At 43.7% G+C, this 21,482-nt stretch overlaps 1 protein-coding gene across 9 annotated transcripts in view; it reads left to right on the top strand.

Annotated features, from left to right (window-relative positions):
- Positions 1-21,482, top strand: part of susd1 (sushi domain containing 1) — a 107,834-nt gene that overhangs the window by 74,339 nt on the left and 12,013 nt on the right. For 7 of the 9 annotated variants that reach the window (XM_068030651.1, XM_068030649.1, XM_068030657.1 and 4 more), the window contains 4 exons: positions 141-223; positions 7,734-7,920; positions 15,624-15,717; positions 17,076-17,331. In XM_068030651.1, the coding sequence (XP_067886752.1) occupies positions 141-223; positions 7,734-7,920; positions 15,624-15,717; positions 17,076-17,331 (620 nt within the window). The remainder of the gene's footprint in view (positions 1-140; positions 224-7,733; positions 7,921-15,623; positions 15,718-17,075; positions 17,332-21,482) is intronic. The other 2 variants (XM_068030656.1, XM_068030654.1) reach the window with 2 other exon arrangements.

The following is a 21,482-nucleotide window of genomic DNA, read 5'->3' as shown; positions in this document are numbered from 1 at the left end:
GTGCAATCCAACGCATGATTCTGTAATTGACCTATAGTAATGCTGTGTAGAACAATTACTTTCTGTCATCTTCCAGGTTATGTCATTTTTGTTAGGGTTGAAATCGGTTACACTGTGGGTCTTTTTTTTGTCGTTCATAGTTAATGATTTTATTCTGTTTAATGAATCCTGCTTGAAGTGGAGAAGGGACGGAGTTGGATCCAGATCTGAGGACACATATTCAGTAAGTGGAGATGCAAAACTTTTTGCTGTGTCTTCTGTTAAAGCGTTAGAGTTAATGACCCACAATTTTCTCTTGTGACGAGTGATGCGAGGGGATTTTTTTTTCCAATTCAGCTCCAATTAATTTCTGTGATGCCAGTTACTAGAAGTGTGAGCTGATAATGCCATTGCGGGGTCAACTTAATGGGATCTTAATGAAAGACAGGACCAACAGTTTATCTCCTTAGCTGACGAAGATTTAAGGACTGAGAAAGAAATAGGGTGAATTAGAATCAAATCAGATACAGATAAAGAAATAGAGGGAAAGAAAGATTGGATTGAGAAAAAGAGAAAAAAGAGACAGAAAAGGAAAATGAAATTTAGAAGACCTCTAGGAGCAATTTGCTACCTGCAGGAATGAGGCTCCACAGTTACATTTGCTCTCCTTCTGGCTTTCAAAAATTGAGTGGCATTGCAAAATGTTATCATTAAACGTGTCTTTGCACTGTGAAATACCAGCCCTAACTTTCTACAGCGATATATATTGGTAATTAGTGTCCAAATCCAGCAACTTCTTGAAACTAAACTCATGGGGAGGCTGAGAGTTATCTGCTGTTTTCATGAGTCTGCATGCTAATAACAGAGTGCACATTAAAGTTGCTTTTACCTTGTCAGGGAATTCTGAGTCAATATCCATCTGCATATTGACTTATTGCATCCTGGATAACACACCATACTCCCAAATCTTTCCAAGGAAAAGCATTTCAAAATTCCACAGGGTGACCCAGAGTTCTATTTAAATTATAACTTTCAATGGGACACCAAGTAAAGCAGATGTTTAATTTATTTCATATATCCTCCTCTCTCTCTCTCTCTCTCCAGTTTCCTCCTCTCCCTCTGCCCTGAATTATAGAAAACTACTGCCCCTTGATGACAGTATCCAATGACCTGGAATCAAAGTTTTCATGCATGTCAATCACGCCCAGTTCTATTGCTCCAACTCTGTTATATTGGACTACTTGTCTGATCACCAATCTTAGATGAGTCACAGTTTCCAGCAGTTATACATCAGGGCGACCAAAGCCATTGTCTTCATCCCCTGCCCCACAAAATCCAGTCCCTTTTTTTAAATAGCCATCTTTGAAAATCTTTATCCATGTGGAGAATCCAAGTAAAGCATATCCACTGAATTTCTTCATGCTCTGAATAAGCCACTTCCTCAAAAAACTGCATCCAGTTTGGCTGACGTGCTATGTGCTTCCTAAACTGATGTTGGTGGTCCCCAATATCTGTGGTACTCTCTTAATTGTTAACTTTTTAACATCTAGCCTGCAACTGGAGTTATGCTTACAGCCATATATTTCTCAGGGTCTGATTTCTCTTTTGTTTTATGTAATGGGATTACATGAGCTAGCCTCCCATCTTCAGGAAGTATCTGAAACTGGAGTGAGCTTTTGAAAATATCTTTATATATGACCTTTCCCCCGTTTCCTAAAGTGTTCTGGGATAAATTGAATCAGGTCATCGCATTTAAAAAGTACATGGATATGCCCTTGAGGTGCCGTAATGTACAGGGCTACGGACTAAGAGCTGGAAAATGAAATTAGGCTGGATCACTCTTTTTTGGCTGGCACAGACACAATGGGCCAAATGGCCTCCTTCTGTGCCATAAATTTTTTGTGCTTCGAGGTCCTGCGGCACAACTGATCTTAAGTCCAGTAATGCTGGCTAGCACCATCTCAAATATTACTTCAGTTTACTCATGTTATTAAGACACCAAACCTGTATATAGCTGGGATTACCTCAGAAGTGAAAACTATCCATTAAATGAAAGCAGCCAATTCCTGGTATTGCTTTAACCCTTCCTGACACATCTCTCAGGGCTCCAATCCAATCCAATCCTTGATTCCATACTTTCTGCTGACATAACTTTAAAAATGCCTATTACTGTTCTCTGAAGATGTCATTATAGCTTTCCTGGTGCTTTTTCAATTATTTAACTATATATATATCTCTCTCTCCTGATAATTTAACCTTTTACACCATTTGCAAAGAAGTACTTCTAAACTAAAAAATACTGGGTAGATTTTTATTTGGATTTGGATCGCCCATCATTTATAGAAAGCGTCCAATTTTCACCTTTTTGAAATGAATTGAAATCAGGCGTGTTCTGTAATAGGCAGATAATCTGCTTCCCAAGATTCCCACCCAGGCACACGAGATGAAAACCTACCTCTATATTTCTCCAGGAATTTCTTTATTCAACAACAGCCATTTCCTGCAGATATGAAAGAAAGAACTTGGATTTATGTGACATTTATCAGGAGTCTCAGCATGTCCTAAATCATTCCTCCACGTACGGTTTTTGAAGAACTGTTACTCTTGCTCTGGTATGCAGGTGAACACTTTAGGGTTAGGGTTAGGGTTAGCAAACAGTAATGGGCGGCACAGTGGCGCAGTGGTGAGCACTGCAACCTCACAGCTCCAGAGACCCGGGTTCGATTCTGGGTCCTGCCTGTGCGGAGTTTGCAAGTTCTCCCTGTGTCTGCGTGGGTTTCCGCCGGGTGCTCCGGTTTCCTCCCACCTCCAAAAAAAAGACTTACAGGTTGATAGGTAAATTGGCCGTTGTAAATTGCCCCTAGTGTAGGTAGGTGGTAGGAGAATGGTGAGGATGTGGTAGAGAATATGGGTTAGTGTAGGGTTAGTATAAATGGGTGGTTGTTGGTCGGCACGGACTCGGTGGGCCGAAGGGCCTGTTTCAGTGCTGTATCTCTAAATAAAAAATAAATAAATAAATGAGGTCAACGGCCAATTTTCTTTGTGCTAATGGTATAACATTGTCAGTCTGTGACCCTGCCTTAGTTCACCTGCTGCTGAAACCCTCATTCATACTCTTGTTCCCTATTGTCTTAACTATTCATGCTCTCCTGGCCAGCCTCCCATCTTCCACTTGAGCTCATCCAAAACCCCTGCTTGCCGTATCCTAACACGCACCAAGTCCCGTTCACCCATCACCTCTGTGCTCGTTGACCCACATTGGCTTCTGGAACTGCAAAGCCTCAATTTTTAAAATACTCATCCTGGTTTTCAAATCCTTCCATGGTCTGACTCCTCCCTATCTCTGTAACCAGCCAGCCCTACAACCCTCCCAAGATCTCTGCACTCCTCCAGTTCTGGACTCTTGCACATCCCTGATTTTCATTGCTGCGCCATTGGCTGCTGTGCCTTCAACTGTCAAGCCGCTAAGCTCTGGAATTCCCTCCCTCAACCTCTCTACCTCTCTTTCCTCCTTTAAGTCAGTCCTTAAAACCTACCTCTTTGACCAAGCTTTCAGTCACCTGCCCTAATATCGCCTTAAGTGGCTCGGTGTCAAATTTTGTATAATAACGCTCCTGTGTAGCGCCTTAAGTCATTTTTCTGCATTAGAGGGCCTATATAAATGCAGGTTGTTGTTGTTGGTCGGGGAAGAATGTTAATTACACCAGTGGGAAAACTCTTTTTAATTTGAATGGTGCCACGGTGCAATCTTTAGTGGTCTTTGGTTGTACTCCTAGATTTTTTCACTGGTATCCCTAGGCTATCTTAATTATACTGTTTTACACACATAATGCTACATTTCCCTATTAGTGACTTAACCTGTCCTTTTGAATTATTTAATAATCCTTCAACTGCAGTTCTGTTTTTTTTAATTTATTCATTCATGGGATGTGGGCGTCGCTGGCCAGGCCAGTATTTATTGCCCATCCCTAATTGTCCTTCAGTGGTGGTGAGCTGCCATCTTGAACCGCTGCAGTCCATGTGGGGTAGATACACCCACAGTGCTGTTAGGAAGGGAGTTCCAGGATTTTGACCCAGCGACAGTGAAGGAACGGCGATATAGTTCCAAGTCAGGATGATGTGTGACTTGGATGGGAACTTGCAGGTGGTGGTGTTCCCATGCATTTGCTGCCCTTGTCCTTCTAGTTGGTAGAGGTCGCGGGTTTGGAAAGTGCTGTCGAAGGAGCCTTGGTGCATTGCTGCAGTGCATCTTGTAGATGGTACACACTGCTGCCACTGTGCGTCGGTGGTGGAGGGAGTGAATGTTTGTAGATGGGGTGCCAATCAAGCGGGCTGCTTTGTCCTGGATGGTGTCGAGCTTCTTGAGTGTTGTTGGAGCTGCACCCATCCAGGCAAGTGGAGAGTATTCCATCACACTCCTGACTTGTGCCTTGTAGATGGTGGACAGGCTTTGGGGAGTCAGGAGGTGAGTTACTTGCCTCAGGATTCCTAGCCTCTGACCTGCTCTTGTAGCCACGGTATTTATATGGCTACTCCAGTTCAGTTTCTGGTCAATGGTAACCCCTAGGATGTTGATAGTGGGGCATTCAGTGATGGTAATGCTGTTGAATGTCAAGGGAAAATGGTTAGATTCTCTCTTGTTGGAGATGGTCATTGCCCGTCAATTGTGTGGCGCGAATGTTACTTGCCACTTATCAGCCCAAGCCTGGATATTGTCCAGGTCTTGCTGCATTTCTACACGGACTGCTTCAGTATGTGAGGAGTCACGAATGGTGCTGAACATTGTGCAATCATCAATGAACATCCCCACTTCTGACCTTATGATTGAAGGAAGGTGATTGATGAAGCAGCTGAAGATGGTTGGGCCAAGGACACTACCCTGAGGAACTCCTGCTGTGATGTCCTGGAGCTCAGATGATTGACCTCCAACAACCACAACCATCTTCCTTTGCGCTAGGTATGACTCCAGCCAGCGGAGGGTTTTCCCCCTGATTCCCATTGACCTCAGTTTTGCTAGGGCTCCTTGATACCATACTCAGTCAAATGCTGCCTTGATGTCAAGGGCAGTCACTCTCACCTCACCTCTTGAGTTCAGCCCTTTTGTCCATGTTTAAACCAAGGCTGTAATGAGGTCAGGAACTGAGTGGCCCTGGCGGAACCCAAACTGAGCATCACTGAGCAGGTTATTGCTAAGCAAGTGCTGCTTGATGGCACTGTTGATGACACCTTCCATCACTTTACTTATGATAGAGAGTAGACTGATGGGGCGGTAATTGGCCGGGTTGGATTTGTCCTGCTTTTTGTGTACAGGACATACCAGGGCAATTTTCCACATTGCAGGGTAGATGCAAGTGTTGTAGCTGTACTGGAACAGTTTGGCTTGGGGCGCGGCAAGTTCTGGAGCACAGGTCTTCAGTACTATTGCCGGGATATTGTCAGGGCCCATAGCTTTTGCAGTATCTAGTGTCTTCAGTCGTTTCTTGATATCACGCGGAGTAAATCGAATTGGCTGAAGTCTGGCATCTGTGATGCTGTGGACTTCAGGAGGAGGCCGAGATGGATTATCAACTCAGCACTTCTGGCTGAAGATTGTTGCAAATGTTTCAGCCTTATCTTTCGCACTGATATGCTGGGCTCCCCCATCATTGAGGATGGGGATATTTGTGGAGCCACCTCCTCCAGTTAGTTGTTTAATTTTCCACCACCATTCACGGCTAGAGGTGGCAGGACTGCAGAGCTTAGATCTGATCTGTTGGTTATGGGATCACTTAGCTCTGTCTATCGCATACGCAGTTTGGCATGCAGATAGTCCTGTGTTGTAGGTATGCCTGGTGCTGCTCCTGGCATGCCCTCCTGCACTCTTCATTGAACCAGGGTTGGTCTCCTGGCTTGATGGTAATGGTAGAGTGGGGGATATGCCGGGCCATGAGGTTACAGATTGTGGTTGAGTACAATTCTGCTGCTGCTGATGGTCCACAGCGCCTCATGGATGCCCAATTTTGAGTTGCTAGATCTGTTCGAAATCTATCCCATCATAAATGTTAAACCATGCTTCTGTGGCACAAGTTAGATTTCAATTCTCAGTTGTAGCTTACCTTGCTGATTTCAGTAACTTACTCCTAAAGCCTCTTTCATTTGTGTGCAAACGGTTTACAGTGCCCTATACATTGTAAATACCTGAGGTGTTTAGCAAAGGAGACAATGATTGATGGTGTGCATTAGTGATAAAGTTAGGCAAGTGACAAAAGATATTTGTTGCTTTATTCATTCACAGGATGTCACTGGCAAGGCCAGCGTTTGTTGCCCATCCCTAATTGCCCTTGAGAAGGTGGTGGTGAGCTGCCTTCTTGAATTCAACTGAGCAACTTACTAGTCTACTACAGAGGGCAGTTAAGAATCAACCACATTGCTTTGGGTTTAGAGTCACATATAAGCCAGACCGAGTAAGGATGGCAGATTTCCTCCCCTAAACGACATGAGTGAACCAGATAAATTTTATGACGACTGGTAGTTTCATGATCATCATTACCAATACTAGCTTTTTAATTCCCCTTTTATTTATTGAGATGAATTAAAATTCTCCACTTGCTGTGGTTGTGTAGGAGGAGTGGTGGGGAGATGTGAACTCCTGCCTTCAGATCAATATCCCAAGCCTCTGACATAGTATACTATCGCACCATAGCTGTGTGTGATCAAAAGTTGGAGAGAGCTAACATGGCCAAGGGACTAAGAGTGTGAGAGTTTCAGAATGTAGGGCCAATTTGGAAAAACATCCCATTGATTAATCAGGGTTTTGTGACACTCATGCTGTTCCTTATATCCTTTGCGGTAAATATTATCATTGACCCACCTTCCCTTACTGAGTAGTGCTACATTTTTGATAGACTGACTTATTCATACTAGTTTAAATATGTGCCAATGCAATTTCAATTTTCTCTGGCAGTCTCTTCTCTTGTGTATTGAAGTCCAACACTTCAATCAGAGGTAATTTTCCTTCGTGACAAATGCACTCCCAGTAATTTATAAAAGGATTTTCCTTTTAAAACCAGTCATTGAAAGGGATAATTGTAATTTAAACCATTGAGTGGTAGCAATTCTGAAACAAAAAACGCTCAACACCTTTATTTTTAAACTTATACACCATTGTCTGCTGTTGCTTCATTGGGATTACAGGTTTCCTTTCTGTGATATTATTATTATTCCCTTGTAATACAGCTAGAGTTCCCTTCCTCTTCTCATCGAATGACCATCCACTCTATTACCAACAGCATTAACTCAATGTGTAAGTCTATTAGGCACCATTTTTGTGGCTGCATATAGTCACCCCGCTATTTGTGGCCAGAGTGGAGATGATTGGGTAACTCCCCCCTCAATTATCCCTGGAGACCACAAAGCTGTAAGTGACTGAAATGGATTTTACGCACATCATTGGTATTATGTAACTATCCTCCACTCATTACATTTTGCGGGTGAAATAATTCTGTATTTATCGGGAGACTTTGCTGTAGTGTCAGTCATGAGTTCTGTTTGCTGTAGTTCATAGAGATTCTTTCTGAATAGACTCCGCTTGCTAAGTAAATAGGCTTCACTTGCTATAGAATAGACTGCCTGTTGCTAGTCCTGCCAGATGTCCTGCCTCCCCCCCTTCCAAATCATAGGCAAACAGAGTGGTGTCAGTAGACACAGTGCATTTTTATAAAGTATCTGTTTGCTTCCTACAGTTTCATTACAACAAATTATTATTTTCTTTCTAGTTTCAGATACAAGGACAGAGAGTCTACCAAAGAGACTTCTTTTCTGAGCTGTCATTTAATTATAGTACAGCAGATGACACCCCAGTCATGTGTTTGGACCTGCAACCAGGCACTAACTATACAGTGAATATCACAGCACTTACATCACAATATTCGACTTGCATACAATTATCAACAGCAGTCTCTGGTGAGTAACTAACTATAATAGTCGAGATGGGTGTAATGGTATAATGCCGAGCCTGAACAGTCATTCATTAAGTTGCAATATCTTTTTCTTGGCCACAGGAGAGGGAACAAAATCTCGGTAGTTCACTGATAATCTATTATCATGCCTTTGTTACCTCTCGACTCGACTATTCCAATGCTCTTCTGCCCAGCCTGCCATCTTCCACCCTCCATAAACTTGAGCTCACCCAAAACTCTTGGCCTAATTGTCAGTCTGTGACCCTGCCTCAGCTCATCTGCTGCTGAAACCCTCATCCATGTCTTTGTTACCTCTAGGCTTGACTGTACCAGTACCCTCCTGGCTGGCCTCCCATCTTCCACCCTCTCTAAACTTGAGCTCATCCAAAACTTCTGCTCCCCATATCCTAACTCGCACCAAGCCCCTTTCAGCCTTCACCCCTGTGCCCGCTGATCTATGTTGGCTCCCAGTCTGGCAACAACTCGATTTTAAAATTCTCATTTTTGTGTTCAGATCCCTCCATGGCCTCGTCCCCCCTCCCTATCTCTGTAACCTCCTCCAGCCTGAGATCTCTGCGCCCCTCCAATTCTAGCCTTTAGCACATCCTCGATTTTCTCCACCATTGGTGGTCGTGCCTTCAGCTGCCCAGGCACAATCTCTGGAATTCCCCCCTTCCTAAGCCTCTCCCCCTCTTTATGTCTTTCTCCTCCTTTAAGATGTTCCTTAAAACCTATCTCTTTGACTTGGCTGTCTGTCCTAATATCTTCTTATATGTCTGTCTGTCAAATTTTGTCTGATAATGTTTCTGTGATGTGCTTTGGAATGTTTTCCGATTTGAAAAGTGCTTTATAAATGCAAGTGGATGTTGTATTTCTCCCTGCCCTACACTTTAGCACAAGTGACTGACTATCTTTGGAGCTAATTACACATTCATCTGAACAACCAACTATCTGACTATTATGCAATGTGATGCCGGGATTTTTGTATCTGATTTTCACCAGGAAAAAAAAGTGAACTTTGGAATCTATGACTGGGAATATTCTCGGGGATGCTCTCAATTCACTGTCGTAACTGCATCAGAAGTCAGAAATCCTATTCACACACACGGGAGCAGCTCTAAGAAAATTCCTGGTCTTTGCGGTTGCAAGGAGGGAAACATAGAATCATAGATTGCTTACAGCACAGAAGGAGGCTCTTCGGCCTGCCGTGTCTGTGCTGGCTCTCTGAAGGAGCAGTTTACCTAGTGCCACTCCTTGCCTTCTCCCTGTAGCCCTGCACATTTTTCCTTTTCAGATAATAATCCAATTCCCTCTTGAATGCCTCAGTTGAATCTGCCTCCACCACACTCTCAGGCAGTGCATTCCTGATCCTAACCACTCACTGTGGGAAAATATTTTTCCTCATGTCGACATTGCTTCTTTTGCCAATTACTTTAAACCTGTGCCCTCTGGTTCTCAATCTTTCCACCATAGGAACAGTTTCTCTCTTACTTTGTCCAGACCCCTCATGATTTTGAATACCTCCATCAAATCCCCTTTCAACCTTCTCTTCTCCAAGGAAAACAGTCCCAACTTCACCAATCTATCCACATAACTGAAGTTCCTCATCCCTGTAACCTTTCTCCTGAATCTTTTCTGCACCCTCTCTAACACCTTCACATTCTTCCTAAAGTGTGGTGCCCAGAACTGGATGCAGTACTCCAGTTGAGGCTGAACCAGTGTTTTGTACAAGTTTAACAGATTGCTTTTGTACTTTATGCCACTATTGATAAAGCCTAGAATACTGTATGCTTTACAAACCATGGTCTCAACCTGTCCTGCCATCTTTAATAATTTATGCACATATACACCCAGGTCCCTCTGCTCCTGCACCCCCTTTAGAGTTGTACCCTTTATTTTATATTGTCTCTCGTCATTCTTTCTACCAAAATGAATCACCTCACACTTCTTTGCATTAAGTTTTATCTGCCACTTGTCTGTCCATTCCATTAACCTACATCCTTTTGAAGTTCTACACTATCCTCCTCACAGTTCATAATACTTCCAAGTTTTACATCATCTGCAAATTTTGAAATTGCGCCATGTACATCAAAGTCTAGGTCATTAATATATATCAGGAAGTGTAGGGGTCCTAACACCAACCCCTGGGGAACTCCACTAAAGCATTCCTCCTGTCTGGAAAACAACCATTAAACACTACTCTGGCTGGACTTTTACGACCCCACAAAGAGCAGGATGGTAGCAGGTCTTGGGAGGGGGGTGGGTGGTGGGAGGCAGGCGTAAAACGGAGTGGGAGGCTCGGGACCCCTTCCTGACCCAACTCCGTCTCCGCCACTTTATGCAGGGCGGCGATGGTGAAAAATGGCCTGCCTGCCTCAGGCCAATTAAGGCCCTTAAGTGGCCAGTTAACAGTGGGTGGCCCAGGCCCGAGAAAAGCCGCCTGTAAAAAGTAGGCAGCTTTAGAAAGTTTAAGGCACAGAAAGAGGCCACTTGGCCCATTGTGTCTGTGCCGGCCGAAAAACGATCCACCTATTCTAACCCCACCTTGCAGCATTTGGTCCATAGCCCTGCAGATTATGGCACTTGAGGTGCATATCCAGACTCCTTTTGAATGAGTTGAGGGTTTCTGCCTCAACTACCCTTTCAGGGAGTTCCAGACCATCAACACCCTCTGCGTGAAAAAGTTTTTCCTCATCTCCCCTCTAATTTTTCTACCAATCACTTTAAATCTATGCCCCCTCATCACTGAATAGATCCTTCACCTCCACTGTACCCAGGCCCCTCAAAATTTCTGACGGCCTGTGGGGGGGAGGGGGTGGGTGGGGGGGAGGCTGCCCTCCTGATCAGGCACCCCAAGCCCGATGGAGGGCTGCTCCCGATACCCCAACTACCCCCAATGCCCAACATGCCCCCTGTCCCCCCTTTCGACCACCCTTGCCTCGCCGGGACCCAATCGATTGCTCCCGGCAAGGCCCTGAAAACGTACCCATTCACCGGGGCTCCGCGACATCTTCTGTTTTCAACTGGGTTGCAGTCCCAGCAGTGGCCACCGCTTCCTGTGGTGCTGCTGGGACAGAGAGCTGCTGGCCCACTGATTGGCCGGCAGATCCGTTAGGCGGGACTTCATGCCTCAACGAGGTGGAAGTCCCGCCTCAGGCCAATTAAGGATCTAGATCCGCAGGCCAGGCGGAGGCTGGATTGCCACCGACTTTTCAGTTGGTGGATGGCTCCCGTCCACCGAGGGTAAAATTCCGGCCTTTCTGTATCCTCTCACTCCAAATTTTGTATCCATGTGAGTTGTAACTTTGCTCACAAACCTGTGTGGCACTTTATCAAATGCCTTTTGGAAGTCCATGTACACTACATCAGTAGCATTGTCCTCATCAACCCTCTCTGTTACCTCATCACAAAACTCCAACAAGTTAGTTAAATTTCACGAATAAAACTTTAAAGATTTTGACTCACATTTTTATCAATTTACTGTTGTATATGACTCTTGACACGTGATTATTACAAGAGGAAGCTTAGTTCCCTGAAGACCAAGGCAAGTTATTTCAGTTTTCCCTGTGAATGTAAGTTGACAGAAATAGAAATGTGTTTTTGCAACCATGTAGTCTGAAGTGTCTGAGGTGATGACTTTTTTTTTTAAGAATTATACCTGTATTTTTATGAAGGCAGAAAATTAGGAATATTTACGAATGAATAAGCTGTGGTCCAAATCTTGCTGGAGTGGGACATCTTGCAGAATACCCCATTAGTTAGACATTTTCCCTCACCTTTCAGTTCCAAAGATTTTCCCAGTAACTTGCTGCAAGCGTGAGCTGATGACGGCGTGACAAGATCAAAAGGGCATCTGGGACTGCAGTGAACAACAAGACCAACAGTCTATCTCCTTAACGAATGAGATTTAAGGATTGAGAAACAAACAGAGGAACGAGGGAGAAGGAAATAGGGTGAATTAGTGACAAATCAAGTACAGAAAGAGAAATAGAGAGTGAATGAAAGATTGGTTTAAGAGAGGGAGAAAAAGACACAGAATGAAAAAGTAATTTTAATTTTTAAAAATGTTACATTTTTAAAGTCTCCAAGAAGAATTTACTACATGCACAAATGAGATTGAACAGTTTAAATTATCCCTTTTCTAGTCTGGAGAAATTGGCATTGTAATACAAATTACCATGACGTTAAAGGGGTATTTACACTGTTATAGAACAGTACAGCACAGTACAGGCCCTTCGGCCCACAATGTTGTGCCGAACCTTTAACCTACTCTGAGATCAAACTAACTACCTACCCTTCATTCTACTATCTTCCATGTACCTATCCAAGAGTCGCTTAAATGCCCCTAACGTATCTGCTTCTACTACCACCGCTGGCAGCGCATTCCACGTACCCACCACTCTCTGTGTAAAGAACCTACCTCTGACGTCTCCCCGAAACCTTCCTCCAATCACCTTAAAATTATGCCCCCCTGGTGATAGCCCTTTCCACCCTGGGCAAAAGTCTCTGGCTATCCACTCTATCTATGCCTCTCATCATCTTGTACCCCTCTATCAAGTCACTTCTCATCCTTCTTCGCTCCAATGAGAAAAGCCCTAGCTCCCTCAATCTTTCTTCGTAGGACATGCCCTCCAGTCCAGGCAGCATCCTGGTAAATCTCCTCTGCACCCTCTCTAAAGCTTCCACATCCTTCCTATAATGAGGCGACCAGAACTGAACACAATATTCCAAGTGTGGTCGAACCGTTATGAGCCCTAATTTTCTGCAGTTCATTAAATGGGCAATTAATGGACAAATTCAGCAAGTTCTTAAAATAATTGGGAGGCTCAGGGCGAGATGCCATTTGTGCGAAGCAATTTGTGCTGCAGTGTAAACCAACTCGAAAGCCTGGTGGTGGGATGGTGCCAACGAACTGGCATGCCGGCCAGCGGCATAAAATTCTGCATCTACCCGCCTCCATGCCCGCCCCCTTCAGGGCCTAAAAATTCAGCCCTAGGGAACATAGGCCTATTTGACACAATCTCATCAGACAGGACAATCCCCTCATCCCAGGAATCATTCTAGTGATCTAGTAATCTATTGATCATTACTGGCTAGGTGAGGAAAAATTGGTCTCTTTTTTAAAAGCTGTTAATATTCAAAGCAATAACATTTGCTTGATCTGTGGTCTAATATTTGTACGATAATTCTAGCAAAGTAGAGTGAGTTCTACTGTTCATTAGTGTTAAGGTCAGTCTCTGTTCATTGCATGTAATGTGACCCTTTTGCAGTTTAATATGTTTGCACTTCATAATGTAAAGAGTAAAGGTGCCCATCGGCTTTTTTTGTTCTTGTATAAATATAATTATATAGCAAATGATATAGGTTTGATTCTCAAGAAACAGGATTGTGTTTTAACCCTTTCTGTTTCTCGGGAGAACACTCACAACTAATTTTGGCAGCATTTGCTTTAAAATTGAACTGTAATGGGCAGTTGGCCTCAAAGGGTGTTGGAAGCAACAGAGTCTTTCAAAAAGGGAATTGGCTAAATACTTGAATGGAGAAAACATTGCAGGGCTATGGGGAACGGGCGGGGAAGTGGGACTAATTAGGTAGCTCCAACAAAGAGCCAGCACAGGCATGATGGGCCGAATGATTGCCTTCTGTGCTGTATCATTCTGTGAATGCACTACAGGAGGAGGATCATTAGACGGTGTCAGTGTCGCCTCACACATGACCACGAGTAAGGTGGACATGGATGCAGCCTGCACTCCAGGATTGGAGTATATATTCTAGCTTAACTCCAGTGCAGTAGTGAGGAAGTGCTGCATTGTCAGAGGTGCTGCTTTTTTGGATAGATGAAAGAGATCTCATGGTGCCTTGGTCAACATTTGTTCGTAAAACAACACTAACCATAATCAAATTAATGATAGTAAGAAGATTTGCATTTATTTTGCACCTTTCATGACCACAGGATGTCTCAAAGCGCTTTACAGCTTTTAAAGTGTAGTCACTATTGTAATTATTGTAAGAAACACAGCAAGATCCCACAGACAGTAATGTGTCAATGATTAGATAATCCATTTTGTGATGTTGGTTGAGGAATAAATATTGGCAGCCAAGACACTGCAGATAACTCCCCTGCTTCTCTTTGTAATATTACTATGGGATCATTTACATTTACCTGACAGGGCAGATAGGACCTTAGTTGAATATCTTATTTGCAAGACAGTGCAGCAGACTGTCAGCCTTGACTTTAGTTCTCAAGTCACTGGAGTGGGACCTGAACCCACAATCTTCTGACTTAAAGGTGAGAGTGCTACCCACTGAGTTACAGCTGACACTAAAACTTTGCACTGTCTGTTCTTGCTGAAAGCTGCCTCAATTGCAAGTAATGACTTGAATGTCAAGTGCTTTGGAACATGCCATGGATGTGAAAGGTGCTATATGAATACAAGTCCTTTTCTTCCATCAGATTGATCAATGCCCTCCTATTCTCTAAAACATGACCATGCAGTCACTTTCCAACAACAATAACTATTTGTATTTATATAGCATCTTTAACCTAATAAAACGTCCCAAGACGTTTCTTCACAGGTGCTTTATAAAGAAAAATTTGATGCCGAGCCACGTCAGGTGATATTAGGACAGGTGACCAAAAGCTTGCGGAAAGAGGCAGGTTTTAAGGAGTGTCTTAAAGGAAGAGAGAGGTGGAGCGGTTTAAGGAGGGAATTTCAGAGCTTAGGACCTAGCCATCTTAAGACACAGCCACCAATGGTGGAGCGATTAAAATCGGGGATGCTCAAAGGCCAGAATTAGAGGAGTGCAGATATCTCTTGAGAGTTGTGGGGCTGGAGGAGATTAGAGAGATGGGGAGGGTCGAGGCCAAGCAAGGAGTTGAAAACGAGGATGAGAATTTTAAAATTGAAGTGTTGCCAGGCTGGAGCCAATGTAGGTTAGCGAGCACAGGGATGATATGTAAACAGGACCTGGGACTTGGGACACAGGCAGCAGTGTTTTGGATGACCTCAAGTTTACAGAGGGTAGAATGTGGGAGGTCAGCCAGGAGTGTGTTGGAATAGTCAAGCCTAGAGGTAACGAAAGCATGGATGAGGGTTTCAGCAGCAGATGAGCTGAAGCAGGGGCAGAGTCGGGTGGTGTTACAGAGGTGGAAGTAGGTTTTGAGAAAATAACATCTATTGTTGTAGCTCCAAAATATTCTATTGAGATATGGCATCGTTTTTAATAGTCACAGAAACAATTTTCCCTGAATAAAAAGAGAAAATGCTGGAAGTACTCAGCAGGTCTGGCAGCATCTGTGGAGAGAGAAACAGGTCGATGACCGTTTATCAGAATTGGAAGAAGTTAAAGATTTAACAGCTTTTAAGCAAGTACAAAGGCAGGATAAAGGTGGGGAGGAGGAGGAAAGAACGATAGGGAATGTCCGTGATAGTGTGAAACGACAAAAAGCTGGTGGTGTAAGTCAAAAGGGGTTAGTGATGGGTTAAGTACAGAAAATTGAAGTGTCTATTTTAATTCTCCGTCCTATGTCCAGCCTGACCAGGATTGTATTTCCACCATTTTCTCTTTTTATTTCAGATTGCCAGTATCTGCAGCATTTTGCTTTAACTTAAACCCTTTCCTTTCTCTTTTTTTTAACCTTTTAACATAACCAAGTAACTTACACTGGTTGTGCTTGTACTTTAATAATATTTATCTCCATTTCAGACCCCCCAGTGCCTGATGTACAAGTTGTGATTGTAGAGCAAACACTTCCACCACTCTCCCTCCATCGGGTAGAAAGTAAGAATGGACCTATTAGGTAAGTGTCTCATATTTATAAATCAATAGTAAATAGAACCCTCCACCACTGATATGAACAAGGTTTGATTTTCCAGTGTGTCAGTCTTGGCTCAGCAGGTGGCACTCTCATCTCTGAGTTAGAAGGTTTGAATCCCACTTCAGAGATTTGAGTACAAAATCTAGGCTGACACGCCTAGTGCAGCACTGAGGGAGTGCCGCACTGTCAGAGGAGGCTCCTTTTGGATGAGCTGTTAAACCAAGGCCCTGTCAGATGGATGTAACAAATCCCATGGCACTATTCGAAGAATAGCAGGTGAGTTCTCCTCGGTGTCCTGGTCAATATTTATCCCTCAATAAACATCACCAAAGCGGATTATCTGGTCATTATCATATTGCTGTTTGTGGGATCTTGCTGTGTGCAGATTAACTGCCATGTTTCCTATATTGCAACAGTGACTACAGTACAAAAGCACTTCATTGGCTGTAAAGCACTTTGGGATGTCCTGAGGTTGTGAAAGGTGCTATATAAATGCATGTGTCTCTCTCTCATTGGACAGAGCTGTCTCACCAGATGTCATCATTTTGGACTCTTTAATGGGTCCTTCTATATTTTAAGACAACAATTGCAAAGTTATTGCAAATTAAAAATGTCTTCAAATAATGAGGGGTACAGCAAGAGATTAGTTACCCTTTGAATCCATTAAGACACCAACATTTCTTTACTTTACATGATACTTTACATGCAAAACTGAGATTCTGGTGAATATATCATGCCATAGTATATGCAATGGATGTAGTTGTTACTCCTGGTAACTCTGTGCATCCCTGAAGTCAGGACCTGATGTATTCTGGATTCCTGACTGTAGAAGGAGAATGACGACACTGACACTTATTAATCCAACCTGCGGACAGCGATAACGCAGCTTCCGATTCTGTTTCTAAATTTCTCACAAACGATAACAGCAGCTTGCATTTATATAGTGCCTTTAACCCTGTAGAATGCCCCAGCACACTTCACAGGAGTGATTATCAAACCAGCTTTGCCACCGCACCATATATGGAGATATCAGGACAGGTGACCAAAAGTTAGGTCAAAGAGGAAGGTTTTAGAGAGGATCTTAAAGGAGGAGAGAGAGACAGAGGTTTCAGAAGGGAATTCCAGAGCTTTGGACCCTGGTAGCTGAAGGCATGGCTGCCAATGGTAGCGCAGTTAAAATTGGGGATGTGCAAGAGGTCAGAATTGGATGAAAGCAGAGATAATTATTGTGGTTTGTATGGAGCCAGCAAGTGTTTGTTATAAGTGACCATGATTTTTTTTCGTATGTCACAGTGCTTGCTTGATTCATTTTTGATTTAACTTATTCCTCCCCTTTTTAGCTTTTATCAGGTGGTTGTTCTGCCCTTGCATTTGCAACACTCATTCAATTGTAATTCCCAAAACATGAAAAGCTTCTTTGGCCACAAAAGGGGCAGTGAAGCATATATCACAGCAGAATTTATGGCAATGGATGTTGAGGACGGGATGCAATTTTCTGTCGGAGACCGGCTGTACTACAGAGAGTATTATAACGCTGCTTTAGAAAATGGCAAGAACTATTCCTTCCTGCTGAAAACCATTAGTGAGTGGAATTATGTAAGTTGATCTTTATAGAAAAGCACTTTTGCGTAACACTTTTTAAAACTGCTTTAAAATGAGATATTGCTGACAAGTGAAATTGGCCTGGATTGTGTGCCCAAGGAGGGGCTCCCGGCACCAGGCCTAAATGACAGGGGCATCCCGCCTCAGCTAGCTGGAGCCTCCCCACCCGGAGCGATTCTATGGTGCCCGGCCAATTAACAGCCTGGCGCTGGGATCCCTGCCCCTATTACAGACGGGGATCCCACCTCCAAGAGCTGCTGGCCAATTAGAGGGCCAGCAGCTCAGCAGTATTGGCAGCGCCTCCAGGAGCGGTGGCCACTGCTGGTACTGCAAGAGGCCTTGGACCCAGACTCAATGCTGGAGCCTGGATCCAAGGTAAGTGAGGTGGGGGGTCACTGGGACCTGTTTGGAAGGCCCCAGTGAGTTGCGGGATGGGGAGCAGGGGTGAGACTGTTTAGAGCAGGGGGAGGGAGGTCCAGGGAGTTGCATGTTTTCCCAGTGGGGACACACCGTGGGCCACAGATTTCCCACAGAGGAGGGGCCCCCCACCCCAAGCTCTCAGGGAAGTTGCCTTGTTTTACTGGACGACCTCCCTGCATGGCGGAGGCTCCCCTGCCTCAGGTTAAATCCCAACGGCAGCAGGATGAGGCCCTTAAGTGGCTGTTAATAGGCCACTTAAGAGCCTCAATTGCCCTCTGGGTGGGAAGGCCATCGTTGGCCTATCCCGGCACTGACAAAATTGCACTGTGACGAGAGGGTGACGAGCCCTCTGTCCCCTGCCTCTCACACAATTCTATGGGTCCCCCTACCTCCGAACCCGTCTCGGGGGGGGGGGCCCATAAAATTCAGCCCAATTGTGTCTGGTAAAAGTGTATTTTCCACTTTTGATGTCCCTAGACGAGTTGGCAACTTGGCCCAGAGCGGTACATAAGAACAGAAGAACTTAGGAAATAGGAGCAGGAGTAGACCATATGTCCTGTCAGGCCTGCTCCACCATTCAATATGATCATGGATGATCTCGGGCTTCAACTCCACTTTCCTGCCCACTCCCCATTGTTACGACCACGGTGGGAGTAATGCACTGTTAATTCAGTCCCACATCTCCAAAGGCCATAGCATATCAAAAACAATTCCCACCCACCGAAGAATAGCCAAATGAAACACTTTATTTGTCATCCAGAATAAAGCGCACCATACCAGGTTTCTTAGCTACTAACAAGATAAATCTATATATATGAAAAAACTCCTTATTTACTTAGACCTCATGCACACACACATACATTAAAAAAACAGTTAACCAGGGAACAAGGTTTCTGGTTTACAACTGTTCCTTAGGACTAAAAAGGAAAAAAATAAAATGATTGACTTTATCACGTTCTGGTTGGATGTTTTCAGTACGGTGAGGTGTCCCAGAGTTGAATAATCAGATGTCACTCGAAGTTTCTCCAGGCGAGGTTGATGAACAGTCTTTGCTGGGTAGGCGTTCAAGGCAATTTGTCTGCAGCAAGCATCACACAGATCTTTCAGCAAAGGGTGTAGCAACAAGTCTGCTTGGGGTTTTAAAGCAGCAGTCTAGCAGGAGAAGCTTTCTGTAGGTGCCAGCATTTCCCAAAACACAGAAGGCAACAGGAACCACTCTGGATGCAGGCATACTTCAGAGACTGGAGGCAATAGGAATGTATCTCCTTTCCAATGCAGAGTTTCTTTTCAAGAGATGTAGGATTCCTTTACAGAGAGAGGTAACACTTTTCTGGGTCTTCCTCTCTTGCTCCAGGCAGGTTAACGCAAAGATTTCAAAATGCCTGCTCTTTGTCCAACTCATTGTTTTTTAAAAGTGTCCAAAATGAAAAAAACCTTCCTGAACCTGGTCACATATCCAGACACAGTGTCTCCTCTGTCACTCAATGGGAGGTCAAGACCCTTTGCTGTTTCCTTGAAACTGCTTGCTTCCCCTATTCTTGCATACAAAGTCATCATCCAAAATTTCCAGCTATCCTTTTTTCAGTTTTTTAAAAACACACAGAAGTCTAAGATTTTAGTACAAAAATAAAACCTTTTGTAACCCCTGATTCTCTGAGAGACCAAAATTCTGTCTATCTCAGCCTTAAATATATTCAACAATGGAGCATCCACAACTCTCTGGGGTAGAGAATTCCAAAGATTCACAACAGAGTGAATAAATTTCCCCTCATCTCAATCCTAAAAGATCGGCCCCTCATCTCAGTCCTAAATGATTGGCCCATTATCCTGAAACTGTACCCTCTTGTTCTAGATTCCCCAGCTAGGGTAAATATTGTCTCAGTATCTATCCTGTCAAGCCCCTTCATAATCTTGAATGTTTCAATGAAATCACTTCTCATTCTTATAAACTCCAGAGAATGTAGACCCAATTTACTTAGCCTGTCAGCATAGGACAACCCTCTCATCCTGGAGACCAATCTAGTGAACCTTCACTATGCTGCCTCCAATGCAAGTATATCCTTTCTTAAATATGGAGACCAAAATTGCACACAGTATTGCAGGTGCGGTCTCACCAAAGCCCTGTATAACTGTAGCAAGACTTCTATATTCTTGTATTTGAATCCCCTTGCAATAAAAGCCATTTGCTTTTCTAGTTGCTTGCTGTACCTGCATACTAACTTTTTATCTTCCTTGTACGAGTACACCCAAGTCTCTCTGAACATCAACGTTTACAAGTTTCACACCTTTTAGAAAATATTCTGCTTTTCTATTCTTATGACCAAAGTGAATAATCTCACAATTCCCTACATTATACTCCATCTGCCACCTTGTTGCTCACTCACTTAATCTGTCTATATCTCTTTAGTCTCTTTGAGCCCTCCTCACAGCTTGTATTCCCACCTAGCTTTGTATCATCGGCAAACTTCGATACATTTCTCTCTGTCTCTTTATCTAAGTCATTAATTTCGATTGTAAATAGCTGAGGCCCCAGCATTGATCCTGTGGCACTCCACTGATCACAGCCTGCCAACTTGCAAATGCCCTGTTTATCCCTACTCTCAGCTTCCTGTCTGTTAACCAATCCTCCATGCATGCTAATATATTACCCCAACTCCATGAGCTGTTATCTTGTGTATTAACCTTTGTGTGGCACCTTATCGGATGCCTTTTGGAAATCCAAGTATACTACATCTACTGGCTCCCCTTTATCTACATACCAGTTACATCCTCAAAAAACTCTAACAAAATTGTCAAACAGGATTTCCCTTTTGTAAAACCATGTTGACTTGTTCTGATCATACTATGCTTTTCTAAGTGCGTTGTTAAGACTTCCTTAATAATAGATTCCAGGACTTTCCCAACAACTTACGTTAGGCTAACTGCCCTGTGGTTCCATGTTTTCTCTCTCATACAAACATACGAATTCGGAGCAGAAGTAGGTCATTCGGCCCCTCGAGCCTGCTCCGCCATTCAATAGCAACATGGCTGATCTGTTTGTGTCTCGAATTCCACAAACCCATCTATACCCGATAACCTTTGACCCCCTTGCCTAACAACAATCTATCTACCTCCGCCTTAAAAATATCCAATGACCCTGCCTCCACCAGCTTCTGAGGTCGAGTTCCAAAGTCTCACAACCCTCTGAGAGAAAAAATTTCTCATCTCTGTCCTAAAAGAGTGACCCCCTAATTTTAAAACTGTACCCCCTAGTTCTGGACTCACCCACAAGAGGAAACATCCTTTCCACATCCAACTTGTTAAGACCATTCAGGATCTTTTCTACTTCAATCAAGTCTCCCCTCACTCTTCTAAACTCCAGTGAAAACAAGCCCAGTCTGTCCAACCTTTCCTCATAAGACAACCCGCTCATTCCAAGTTTCAATCGAGTAACCCTCCTCTGAACTGCCTCCAACGCATTTATATCCTTCCTTAAATAAGGAGACCAAAACTGCACACAGTATTCGAGATATAATGTTACCAATGCCCTGTATAACTGAAGCATCACATCCTTACTTTTATTTTCAATTCCTCTCATAATAAAGGATAGAAGTTTTACATTTGTCTTCTACTGTGAAGACAGACACAAAATATCTCTGCCATTTCCTCATTCCCCATAATAATATCTCCTATCTCTGCCTCTAAGGGTCACGTGGTTAATGCTGAATTGAGATGGCTGGTGTGAG

This window comes from Heterodontus francisci, chromosome 4, assembly GCF_036365525.1.
Source record: "Heterodontus francisci isolate sHetFra1 chromosome 4, sHetFra1.hap1, whole genome shotgun sequence".
Lineage (NCBI taxonomy): Eukaryota > Metazoa > Chordata > Chondrichthyes > Heterodontiformes > Heterodontidae > Heterodontus > Heterodontus francisci.
This window is presented reverse-complemented; position numbering and strand designations above follow the sequence as displayed.